The sequence below is a fragment of the Hemitrygon akajei genome, chromosome 10 (assembly GCF_048418815.1).
Source record: "Hemitrygon akajei chromosome 10, sHemAka1.3, whole genome shotgun sequence".
Classification (NCBI taxonomy): domain Eukaryota; kingdom Metazoa; phylum Chordata; class Chondrichthyes; order Myliobatiformes; family Dasyatidae; genus Hemitrygon; species Hemitrygon akajei.
The window spans coordinates 45,946,587-45,959,854 of NC_133133.1; the positions used below are offsets into that span (position 1 = coordinate 45,946,587).

At 40.8% G+C, this 13,268-nt stretch overlaps 1 protein-coding gene across 2 annotated transcripts in view; it reads left to right on the forward strand.

Annotated features, from left to right (window-relative positions):
* The first annotated feature begins 205 nt into the window (after positions 1 to 205).
* LOC140734064 (ADP-ribosylation factor-like protein 6) overlaps positions 206 to 13,268 on the forward strand; it is a 33,718-nt gene continuing 20,655 nt past the window's right edge. For both annotated transcript variants that reach the window (XM_073057642.1, XM_073057644.1), the window contains exons 1-3: positions 206 to 386; positions 5,986 to 6,047; positions 7,232 to 7,300. In XM_073057642.1, coding sequence (XP_072913743.1) covers positions 264 to 386; positions 5,986 to 6,047; positions 7,232 to 7,300 — 254 coding nt within the window. In that variant the 5' untranslated portion in view covers positions 206 to 263. The remainder of the gene's footprint in view (positions 387 to 5,985; positions 6,048 to 7,231; positions 7,301 to 13,268) is intronic.

The following is a 13,268-nucleotide window of genomic DNA, read 5'->3' on the forward strand; positions in this document are numbered from 1 at the left end:
GCGACCGTGTGCTCCTTCGGGAGGGAATGCCAGAATAATATTAGCGGTGTTAAAATTGCTGGAGCGAAACACGTAACCTGTTGCCCGATGTTCTTTGTCCCCTGTCTACAGTCCTCTCACTTCCCAGGTTAAACACAACTGCCCGCACCGCCTGCTGCACAGGCACCGACGCTGAATTTTGCAGTTGCGTCACCTTTGACACAAACAAGAGAGAGAGAGTTGCGGGTCCGCAAGCCAATAGGGCGATACCGGCCCGGTCTGGCATGGGCTTTTTCGAGAAACTAATCGCACGTCTGAGACTGCGGCGCAAGAATGCCAATGTTCTTTGTTTGGGGCTGGACAATAGCGGGAAGAGCACCATCATCGATCGTTTGAAACCTGCCAGTGTGAGTAACTGGAGCTGCAGTTCACAATGGAATTAAATTCCCCTTCCTTTGTGTGTTACTGATTACAGTCACGCCCCATGAGGAGGCGATTTATTCTATCCCCAAATATAACATAGAACAAATGAATGAGGGACACGAGAGGTACTGCAGATGTTTAAAATCTAGAGCAATACATACAAATGTGCTGGAGGAGCTCAGTAGGTCAGGCAGCATCAATGCATGGGAACCAACTGGGAAGGCGCACAATACATACTACATCCTAAGGAGGAAGGGGTATTATCAACGCAAGATGACAAGAGACACAAGGCCAACATAAAGCCAAAGAGAGGACATAAGTTAGAGCAAACATTAGAGGGAAGTTAGATGATTAGGAAGCTTTTAAAAACCAACAGAAGGCAAGTAAAAAAAAGTCATGAAGAAGAAAAAGATGGAATATGAAAGTAAGCTCGCCAGTAATATTAAAGACACTACTAAAAGTTTCTTCAGTTACATAAAGCATAAAAGAAAGGCTAGAGTGGATATCGGAGTGCTGGAAAATTATGCTGAGGTGGTAGTGATGGGTGTCGAAGAAATGGCAGATGAACTGAATAAATATTTTGTATCAGCCTTCACTGTGGAAGACCTCGCAGTGTGCTGGAAGTTCCAAAGTGTAAGGGGTCATGAAGTGTGTGAAGTTGCCAGTAGTGGGGGAGAAGGCTCTCGGGAAACTGAAAGGTCTAGAGGTAGATAAGTCACCTGGACCAGATGCTGTAGGTTCCAGTGTTCTGAAAGAGATGTCTGTGTCATGGTCCCAACTGGTAATTCCCCATCTTGCCATTATCTTGATTGTGCCTTAACTCCTGTCGGCTAATTCCCTATGATTGCTAGTCCCATTAATTACCGCACACCTGGTTCCCATTAGCGAACATGGGATAAAACTCGGGCGTCACAGCCATGCTGTGCCAGTTTGTTGGTCGACTCTAGTGTGAGTAATCCTCGTTTCCTGATTCCTTAGGACTGTCAGTTCTAAGCTCTGCATCATTTCCTGGATACTCTATGTAAACCTTGCCTCTGTGTAAAGACTCTCCTGAATACTGGTTCCCTGTTTGCGACAGTGCTAACGCCTCACGACTCTGCCTCCGCGCCTGTGTCCTGCACTTGGGTTTGTCCTCAGCCTCGTCCTTGCAACCGTCTGAAGAGATTGTGGAGGCATTCAAGGATCAGAATCAGAATCAGGTTTAATATCACCAGCATAGTGGCAGTACTAGATTTTGGAATGGTTCCAGAAGACTGGAGAATTGCAAAAGTCACTGCACTCTTCAAGAAAAGAGAGAAGCAGAGAAAAAGAAAGTAATGACCAGTTAGTTAGTGGTTGGGAAGATGTTGGGACAGATTGTTAAGGATGTGGTTTTGGGGTAGTTGGAGGCACATGATAAGATAAGCCATTGCACGGTTTCCTCAAAAGAAAAACTTGCCTGACAAATCTGTTAGAATTCTTCAAAGAAATAACAGGCAGGATAGACAATGGAGAGTCGATTGATATTGTATACATGGATTTTCAGAAGGCCTTTGACAAGGTGCCACACATGTGGCTGCTTAACAAGTTATGAGCCCATTGTATTAAAGGAAAGATTCTAGTATGGATAAAGCAGCGGCTGATTGGCGGGAGGCAAAGAGTGGGAATAAAGGGAGACATTTCTGGTTGGCTGCCAGTGAATAGTGGAGTTCCACAGGGGTCAGTGTTGTGATTACTTCTTTTTACATTATATGTCAATAACTTTAATGATGGGATTGATGGTTTTGTTGTAAAGTTTGCAATCAATATAAAGATAGGTGGAGGGGCATGTAGTTGTGAGGAATTAGGCTACAGAAATTTGAAGACAGAATAGGAGAATGTGTAAGGAAGTGGCAGATGGAATATAGTGTTGGGATGTGTATAGTCGTGCACTTTCGGAGAAGAAATACAAGAGTAGAGTATTTTCTAAATAGAGAGAAAATACAAAAATCTGAGGTGCAAAGGGACTTGGAAGTCCTTGTGCAGGATTCCCTAAAGGTTAATTTGCAGGTTGAGTCTATGGTGAGGAAGACAAATGCAATATTGACGTTCATTTCAAGAGACTAGAATATAAAAGCAAGGATGTAATGTTGAGGCTTTATAAAGCACTGGTGAGGCCTCACTTGGACTGTGAGCAGTTTTGAAAGGATGTGCTGACACTGGAGAGGGTTCAAAGGTGGTTCACAAAAATGATTCCAGGACTGAATGGCTTGTCAGCATTTGATGGCTCTGGGCCTGTGTTCACTAGAATTCACAAGAATAAAGGGTGACTTACCCCTCAGGGATTGAAACCTACTGAATGGTGAAAGGCCTTGATAGAGTGGATGTGAAGAGGATGGAGAGTTTCCCATTGGTGGGAGAGTCTAGGACAGGGAACACAGCCTCAGAATAGAGGGCATCATTTTAGAATGGAGATTAGGATGAATTTCTTTAGACAAAGAGTGGTGAATCTGTGGAATTTTATTGCAACAGGCAGCAGAGGAAGCCAAGTCTTTATGTATATTTAAGGCAGAGGCTGATAGTTTCTTGATTGGTCAGGGCATGAAGGGATACAGGGAGAAGACAGGAGATTGAGGCTGAGAGCAAAAATGGATCAGCCGTGATGAAGCAAGCTCGCTGGGCCAAATGGCCTAATTCTGCAACTATATCTTCTGGTCTTGTGGTCTAAACAGTCAACATTTGGGCCGTGACCCTTCATCAGGACTCATGAATGAGGTGTTTGTGACATTCCAGGAATTGGCTGACAATCCAACTAGAGAAAGAGTATGACCATCTACATTTCTCCACGATTTGTTCAGTTCTGAAATTTTACTTATCTGGAATCAATTTTTTTCCCCAATCTTGACTTTTTTTTCTCCATGGACACTCTGAAACAAATCCCTGCAGATGGTAGAAATCTTAAATAAAACAGAAAATACTGTCAGGATACATGACAGGGTAGCCAGTATTGTCTTAAGTGATATGATATATGAACATATATGTAGACAGAGTATGGAAAGGTGCAAAAACAACAGGGCTGTAATAGTGACAGACTTTAACTTCTCCAGTATTGACTGAGAATTCCTCAATACCAAAAGCTTAGATGGGGTGGATTTCTTCACTGCATCCAAGAGGTGTTCTTGAAAAAGTATGTGGAGAGTCCAGCCAGAGAAGAGAACAGACAGGACCTGGTTTTAGAAAATGAGATGGGCCAGATGACAGACCTAATAATGTGTTAACAGGATTTCCTGTGGAAGCCCGCATCAAGGAGCACAGGAGGTGTATCGTTTGGGTTACCTGGAGAAATCGTAGGAAGCAGAACACTGCATTTATAATGGCCACAGGATTAACTTAGATGGCACAAAATTATCGTGCTTGGCCAAGTGCCTTTGGGACCACCTGGTAAAGGAAGCCATTGAAATAAAACTAGAGGAAAAGATTTTCAACAAAGATGAGGGTCTTGCTCTAACTAAGAACTGGAATTTGATTGTAAACAAGGTGGATGACGACTAACTGATCAGGAGGGATGGAATGTGGGGTTATAAATACCACTGGACTATACATGTCCAAATCTGATGAAGATGACAGAGCTTGTCATTAAAATGTTTGTTATAATCGATAACTGTAACCAGTGAGAAGTCCGAAAAGAGTTTATTCATCATATCCACCAGGAAAGCACTAAATTCTTTTTCAGTGGGTGAATACTTTGGGAATACCAACCACATTTTAACATGTTTTTAAATAGTTCTGAGTTAGGATAAAATTGGATTTTGCAGGAACGTACCAAATTGGGGAAGGTAAAATTATGACAGAATAAAACTGGAGCCAAGGGGCATTGACTGGGAGCAGTTGTTTTTGGACTAGTCCATGACTGATATGTGGAAGTCATTTAAAGGAGAATTTATCAGTGTTTAGGATTGGCATGGGATAATGGATAGTAAGGTATGGGAACCTTGGGTGACCCAAGAGGTCCAAAATTTAGTCAGGAAGAAAAAGGAAGCACACGTAGGGCTTAGGAAGCTAAAATCAGAGTGAGCCCTTGTGAATTATAAACATAGCAGGAGAAAACATGAGAGATTCTGCAGATGCTGGAAGTCATAAGCAACAGACACAAAATGCTGGGGGTATTCAGCAAGTTAGGCAGCATCAATGGTGGGAAATAAACAGCTGATGTTTCAGTTTGAGACCCTTCTTGATGAAAGGTCTCAGTCCAAAATGTCCACTGCTTATTCCCCTCCATAGATGCTGCTTACTGAATTTTTCCAGCATGTTGTCTGTGTTGCTCAAGATAGCAGGAAGATGCTCAAGCAGGCCTTTAGGAAGGCCAAAATACTCCATGAAATGTACTTGGTGAGCAGGGCCAAGGGAAAATCACAAGGCAATTTATGCTTCTATTCAGAAAATCTGGATAAGGAGAGGACAAGGTCTACCCAGACTGAAAGAAAGAATTTACTTGCAAACATTTTATCACCATGCGAGGAGATATCATCAGCGTGCAGTTGATTGTGGTGTGTCCTCTGAATGTTTAGCCTTTATATACTTATCAATCAGCTGATTGGTCATCCTTTTGGAAACTCAGTTGTGATGTGGGAGGAAATCTCGTAGTTGTGTCCTCCGAATGCATGGCCTTTATACATTATCAATCAGCTGATTGGTCATCAATTGGGTTTCCAAAACGAGTAAGGCCAAGCATTCGGAGGACACACCACAACCAACAGCGTACTAATGATGTCTCCTCACATGGTGATGTAACATTTGCAAGTAAATTGCCAAGATCGGAGAACAACTCAACCCATCCATCAACCACCTGAGTTACACATCTTCTGAATTATTTCCAATAAAGAAAGAAATATGGGCTTGCAATCAGAGCAATGTGGCTGAGATACTACATGACAAACACAAGAAATTCTGCAGATGCTGGAAATCCAAAACAATACACACAAAATGCTGGAGGAACTCAGCAGGTCTTGCAGCATGTATGGAGATGAATAAAAGAGTCGATGTTTTGGGCTGAGACCCTTCTTCAGGACTGGAAAGGAAAGGGGAAGAAGCCAGAATAAAAAAGGTGTGGGGAGGGGACGGAGGGCAGTTAGAAGGTGATAGAGGCCAGGTAGGTGGGAAAGATTCTGCTTGCTGCTCTGTGACATTTACCCTACTGTCCACGGTGCTGAGGCTGTGGCCTGCTCCGGCTGCTCTGGGTTTTGTGTCGATCGACTCTCTTTAGTTCTGAATGCTGTTATTTGCTTTTATTGTTTGCACAATGTTTTTCTTGTCACCTGTAAGGAGATGAATCTCGAGGCTGTATAATTTATACATACTTTGATAATATATAAGTACTTTGAACTTTAATTTTGTATGCTCTCCATTTTGTGTATCCATTGTGCTGGCTGAGATTTTGCATTGACCAAAAATGAAACTGGTCTTCATGGTTTTATATTCCAGTTGGCAACTAATTGTCGTATTGCAAGTTCAGAATTCCTCAAATGCCTTTGTAATACCTGAACTGAAAATAGATGGACTGCAAAACTTATTTTTCATATTTCAACTGTTTTACATTGAACTTAACTTGCCTCCTATTTTTTTCAGGCACAAGTCCAAGAGATAACACCGACAATTGGATTTAATGTAGTGAAATTCTCCACAGTCAGGTATATATAAGGCATTGGTGAGCCTGTACTGTAGTGGTTACCCTGTTATGGGAAAGAGTTATTAAACTAGAAAGAGTGCAGAAAAAACTTACCAGGATATTGCCTGAACTCGAAGGCATTGAGTTACAAAAGAAGAGGTCGTGTAGACTTGGACTTAATTCCCCAGAATGGAAGAGATTGAGGAGTGACCAAATAGAGGTCATGAGGGAGCAAGGCAGGGTAAAACCACATTGTCTTTTTCTTAGGGAGGGGTTGATAAAAACAAATGGGGGCTTAGGTTTAGGATCAGAGGCGAGAGATTCAAGAGACATCAAGGGCAACTTCTGCATGCTGAATGAACTGCAGGATGTGTTGGCTGGGGGGGGGGCAGGGTGGGGGCACAGCAGCAATGTTTAAAAGCTATCTATAGATAACTACATAGTTGGGAGGGGATTAGAAGGCTATTGGCCAAATGTGGGCAGATGCAATTAGTTCATTGGTGACACAGCAAGGACAAGTCGGGCCAAATGGCTTTTTCCATGCTGTACGACTCCAAAGATTTGACTTCTTTTGTTTGCATTCATTTGAGTGATTTCAAGAGTGAGTTGTCCAAATTTCAGGATCTTTCTTGGGGGGGGGGGAATTTGTATATGATTGATAGAAGCTGTTTCCATTTGCCTGCATTTCACCAATATACCTTGAACTCTTTCCTAGCCACATACCTACTGTATCTCAGTGTCTTTTAAATTTTGTTATTGTGCCTGCCTCAACCACTTCCTCTGACAGCTCATTCTATAGGAGCATCACAGTCTGTGTGATAAAGTTCTCCCTCAGGTCCCTTTAAATTATTCCCTTTCAATTTAATCCCTGGGGGAAAAACTGCATAATAATAATCAGATTTGAAATTTTCTAGAACTATTTCAGCTCTCATGGAGAGATATTAATTTAGCCAAGTTCACAACAAGGCTCAGATTTGAGGACATTGAACTACCAGTAACATAAGCTTCCAGCTTCATTTATACCCTGTGCATGAATGCCAATGACAATGAGCTTGAATTTGAGCTTTTTTTTCTTTGCTCTATGCTTACAACTTCTAATGACAATTTGGTTGGTTTGGAGAAAAGTAATTGTATTCACAAGATTACAGAAATCATTTATTCTTCTTCACCTATTTTTTCATAATTAGTTGCTTTATTCTATTTCAGTTTGAACTTTACAGTGCTTGATATGTCAGGCCAGGGAAGATACCGATACCTCTGGGAACAGTACTACAAGTAAGTGGCAAGTAAATAATGTGCTTTGTTAAATGATTCAATACCATGGTGTCTTCTGCACAGAATCTGGAATCCGCTTTATTTACAACAATATATTTATAATTTCCAACCCTATATTTTTGAGTTACAAAGCGATCAAAAATGTTGCACAATGCATGTTAAAAAAGGAAAGGAGAGCAGAAGTTAGGAGGGTGAGTGAAGGTGGGAATGGTACTTTGTGTATGTTGGAAAGAGAATGAAACTGGAATCAGTGCTTTCAGGTAAGGGAATGAAAGGACATAGCAGCTCTTACTGAGAAAAAAATGAAGCACTGCTGCAAACTTCCTTTGGTTTAATATGGTTGGTTGCTATCTTAAGATAAAGTCTGTTGGTTCCGACTGCTTAATTCTTAGATTAATCCAGGGTTTCTCATCTGGGGTTCTGAGAGAGAAATGATGTAAAAAAAAAACATCGCTGTTTGAACTTCATGTGACGTGTGATGTTAGCGCTTGCAATGGTGGGCAGTGACCGAGCAGCCCTGTTAGCAACCTCGTTAGAGGTCTCAGCCCAGTATGGCAGTGCACAGTAGGACTCTGTTTATCTGGTTGCGTCCATTCTCAGCTTTTGATGCGAGACAGAGGAGACTGGTGATAATTGGTGAGCTGTATTGCACAGAGTGGAGAACGGTAGGCTGATGAGGAACCTCTGCCTCCTAAGTTACCTCCTCCAACTTCCCCTTATGTGCCGCTGATTGACTTACGGGAGCGAAGATGAAGAATAGCTGCAGAAACTAACCTACTTAACAGACACTTTTCATCATACGAACCAGTTGAACAAGCTTTTGCAAGGCCCTGAAGAAAATGTTTTGACTTCAAGTGACAGGATTCTTTGATTTAAAAGGAAATTGTATCTTTGGAAAAATCACATTGCAAAAGAAAATCTTGAAATGTTTCCACTGCTGCTTGGGCTTGAGAGTGAGGAAGGATATCGGAAAGTCTCAAGACTTATTGAAAACCACCTGGAAAACCTGTAGAACAAAATTGAACAGCATTTTTCCTCCCTTTCAACACAGTGTATGACTTGGTGAGGAACCCTATCTCTGATTCTTCTGCTCAGTCCTGAGAACTTGACTTTGAGAGAAGAGGAAGAACTTTGTGAGCCACAGTCTGATCGTGCACTCAAGATAGTATTTACTGATCTGCTTCTGGACAAGTTCTGGATTTCTGTGAAAGAAGGGAATCCTGCCATTCATAGGAAAGCAATGAACATTTTGCTGCAGTTTTCAACTTCTTACATGTGTGAGCAAGCTTTTCTTGTTAAACAAGTATCAAGAGCAAGGTTAGAAATCGTCTCATTTCAGTTAAGGTGAAATCTTGTGTGCTTATCTCAGATTCGACCCAGAATTGAATATATGTGCAGCAAAAGACAAGAACAGGTTTTACATGCTAGGTCTATATTTGAGCCTGATTATGTCACTTAGCAAGAGAATGTTTTTCCAAAGTCTTGTATAAAATTGTGTCTCAGGCTATATTTTATGCATATTGCTTCAGCTTATTGCTTCAAATTTACTATTGAACATTGTCAATAAATTTTCATGTTGCAAATAGCATTAATTAAAATCAATTTACAACCTTTATTTAAATTAAATCTACCGAGTGGAATCTTTAGAAAAATTAAATCCCATTTTGGCTTAAGACAGTTATTTAACAAAAATTTATTATGTTTCCCTTATGAGTTTTTAAAATTTATGAAAGGGAATGAAAGATTAAAGAAAGGTAAGCTAAGCTTAACGACCTGCTTTTTCAAGAAAGGTTGGCCAAAAATTTATTCTCTATTCAAAAAAGCATTAACAATTATTTCTGGATTATTATAGTGTCTATAGAAAGTACTCCACCCCGCCCCCCCGGAAGTTTTCAAGTTTTATTTTTTGAGGTCTAGACTCTGATTCCAGGACATCAACTTTGTTTTTAAGCCATTCCTGTGTAGCTTTGGCTTTATGCTTGGAGTCATTGTTTTGCTGGAAAACTAATCTACTCCCAGTCTTGCAGACTGCGTCGTTTTCCTCCAGAATTTTCCTGTATTTTGCTGCAATCGTTTGACTCTGTACCTTCACAAGCCTTCCAGGGCCTGCTGTAGTGAAGCGTACCCACAGCATGATGCAGCCACCACCATGATTCACGGTAGGAGTGGTGTGTTTTTGATGATGTGTGGTGTTCGGCTTACATCAAACATAACGTTTAGTCTGAAAGCCAAAAAGCTCAATTTTAGTTTCATCAGACCATGGAACCTTTTTTGCAGCAGACTTTGGTCTCCTACATACTTCTACATGGTAAACTCTAGCTGAGATTTCATGTTGAATTTTTTCAACAGCGTCTTTCTATTTGCCACTCTCCCATAAAGCTGGAACTGGTGAAGCACCTGGGCAACAATTACTGTATGTGCAGTCTCTCCCATTTCAGCCACTGAAGCTTGTAACTTCTTCAGAATTGTCGTAGGTCTCTTGGTTGCCTTCCACACTAGTCCCCTTCTTGCATGATCTCTCAGTTTTTGAGGATGGCAGGGATTTACAGCTGTGCCACATTCTTTCCATTTCTTGATGATTGACTTCACTGTACTCCAAGGGGCATTCAGTGACTTGGAAATATTCTTGTATCCATCTCCTGACTTGTGCTTTTCAATACATTTTTGCAGAGTTACTTGGAGTGTTCTTTTGTCTTCATGGTGTAATTTTTGCCAGGGTAATGACTCAGCAGTTGGACCTTCCAGATACAGGTGTATTTTTACCACAATCAATTGAAACATCTTGAATGCACACAGGTCTCCAAAACAGATCCCCATTTAACTAATTATGTGACTTCTAAAACCAATTGGCTGCACCAGTGATGATTTGGTATGTCATATTAAAGGGGAGTGATTGCAATGCAATAAATTATTTTGTGTTTTATATTTGTAATTAATTTAGACCACTTTGTAGAGATCAGTTTTCACTTTGACACGAGTCTTTTTTTGTTGATCAGTGTCCAAAAAATGCCAAATTAAATCCACTGTGATTCAAAGTTGTAAAACAGTAAAACATGAAAACTTCCAAGGGGGTGAATACTTATTATAGGCGCTGTATATCTACAACTTACTGATCACACTAACCTAACGTGAGCTGTAGATATTTTCATTTTTATGCGAGGGTTCCTCCAGGGCAAAAAGTTTGAGATTAGACTGTTTATTTGTTATTTTCTTTGCAATTTAACAACTAATTATCTGCTTGTATTTTAAGTCGTTGTATGTACATAACAGTTTAATATGCCTCTAGTGGCTATACAAAGTATAATTCTGGATAGGTCTCTTTGTTCTGCATTAAGTGAATGAGTGTTTTCTCATTGGATAAAATGGTACTGCAGTACTGAATAATAGATTTTGAATTAGTTAATTCTTATGTATAGATTTGCCTTATCTCTGTAGAATAAAAATAGCTGCTTTATGCTAGGCACCATCTTTAGTTTTTCTCTTTCTCTGTTCAACTGGTAAACCCCTGTAGACCCCGTCACTATCTGTTCAACTTGCCTCTTTTCTATCAACTCTTAATATGAGTGATCATGAAACAACAAGCTTTGTGCTTCTTTCCTGACTTCTGAAGAACCTTTGACTTTAACACCAGAATCCAACAACACCTTATTTAAATTGGAGATAACAAATGCAGATTTTATCTAATTGGGGGACATGAGGTAGTTTGACTGGATATCACCATAATTTGTATGTTTACAACTTTAACCTTACCAAAGCAGGACCAAGTAAAAATGTATTCTTCAGCTTCTTTATTGTGTGTGAACGTGTGTGTTTGGAGTGTGATTAAGGACAGAATGTCAGCCTGAAGGTGAATGATAACTTAATTGCTGTTGGAGGAGATAAGCAGATAGATTGCTTGGTTAAGAAGTAAGGCATAATCATGACGTGTGTTGTGGTAGTTAGGAGTTATGTTCCTGTGCCACTCAGTCAGCCATTCCCACATGGGAGGAATTCACGTATTGTACAAGCACCGTTATCAATGAAGTTCAGTTGGATATCCTGCATGCTGGCCTTCTGGTGTGTCTGAGAAACATAGAAACATAGTTTCTCTGCACTTTTCCTCAATATCAAACACAACATGGTGTCAGAAGTGATTGATCATCCATGAATTGGTGCTACAGACCAGGTGAGACCCCCAATAAGCAAGAAGTTATAGTAAGACTATTCTTGTTTGCATATATGTATGAAAAATATCCAGAAACTTATCAACCTATATAGTTACTACATTTATGCATCATGAGGCTAAGCTGGGAACTGGCCAGGGTTGCTAGGCAACACCTTCAGGCTACATCTGAAAGTGGGGATATATTAATCTGTGTGCCACTAGCGTGGGGAAATGCATGGAGACACAGATACAGCAGAGAAGTCAGTCAAACTCTCAGGGAGAGAAAAGACTTTTATGGTCCAAATAAATGAAAAAATAGATAAACAAACAGGAAAATAGAGCAAATACCTGCAGTGCCTTCGTCTACTTACTTTATAAAGCTCCCTGAGATATTTGATTTTGCTAAACAAGTGGACTTTGGGAAATGGCTCTGATGCTTTGAGCGTTTTAGAGTTGCAAGCAATCTCACTCAGGCTTTAGAAAAGCATCAAGTAAGCACAGTGATATACTGCATGAGTGACAAATCAGATGACATCTTGGGTGGATTAGGACTGAGAGATGCCCAGAAAAAGGAGTATAAAACAGAACAGGACAAGTTCAAAGAATATTTCACAGGAGAGCATAATGTGATATATGAGAGGGCGAAGTTCAACTCCAGAAAACCGGCAGATGGCAGTAGAGCTCAGCTCAAACAAAAACAAAACAGACAAGTGAAACAAAGAGCAGATAAAATGTCCAGCTACAGGAGATGTAAGTCTGCATTTGACGTCAAAGAGTTCTGTCCAGCAAAATAAGTGAAATGCCATCAATGTAATAGAGTTGGCCATTATACAAGCCAGTGTCTCTCAAATACAGTTCTAAAGGAGGTCAAAGAAGACCATGTTTCTGACGAAGAAACAGCTTTCCTTGGGACTGTATATTCAAATAGACAAGGTTGGTGTACAACGTTTCAGTTGAAAAATGAGGCCATGATGTTCAAAATGGACTCTGGGTCAGATGTCACAGCCATCCCTGAATGTCTGTTCACAAAACTGGTGAAGAAAACGTGCATTATGCTAATCCTAACAAAGAATGTGTTCATGGGGACAGGGAAACATAAGCTCATTGTGAAAGGAATGTTTACTACCGTACTTCCATCTGTAAAAATGAGAAACAGTTAAAAGAGGATGCCTAGGGTGTTCAGTATCTTCTTACCACAACTGGGGCAACGCGCCGTCGAGAAGCTGAACCACATTGCAAGGTTGGATTTGCTAAATAATGTTCAGTGGCAGGAGAAGTATCGGAGTTATTCACAGGCCTGGTGGTATTGAAAAAAAGAGTACCTTATCCAACTGAGACCAAGGGTGACGCCTACTCTCTGGCCACAGCGAGGTGTATTCCAGTCCCATTGATGAACAAGGTCAAAGCTGAACTTGAAAGAATGGGGGTGCTTGACATCATAACTAGAGTGAATGGACCTACTGGCTGGTGTGCAGGCGTTGTTCCTGTTACCAAGCCAGATGGCATAGTGAGCATCTGTGTTGATCTAACAAAATTGAATAATTCAGTGAGGTGGGAGAAGTTTATTCTGCCTCCTGCTGAACACGCATTGGGTATGCTGGGTTCTTCACCAAACTAGATGCAAACTCAGGGTTCTGGTAGATCCGTTTAACTTCCGAGTCACAGAAGCTCACAAAATTTATCACACTATATGGACGCTATGCCTTCAGGAGACTCCCTTTTGGCATCTCATCAGCCCCTGAACTCTTTCAGATGAGGATGAACCATATTTTGGAGGACTGGAAGAATAGTCTGCCACAGGGATGATATCTTCAGAGGCTCAGG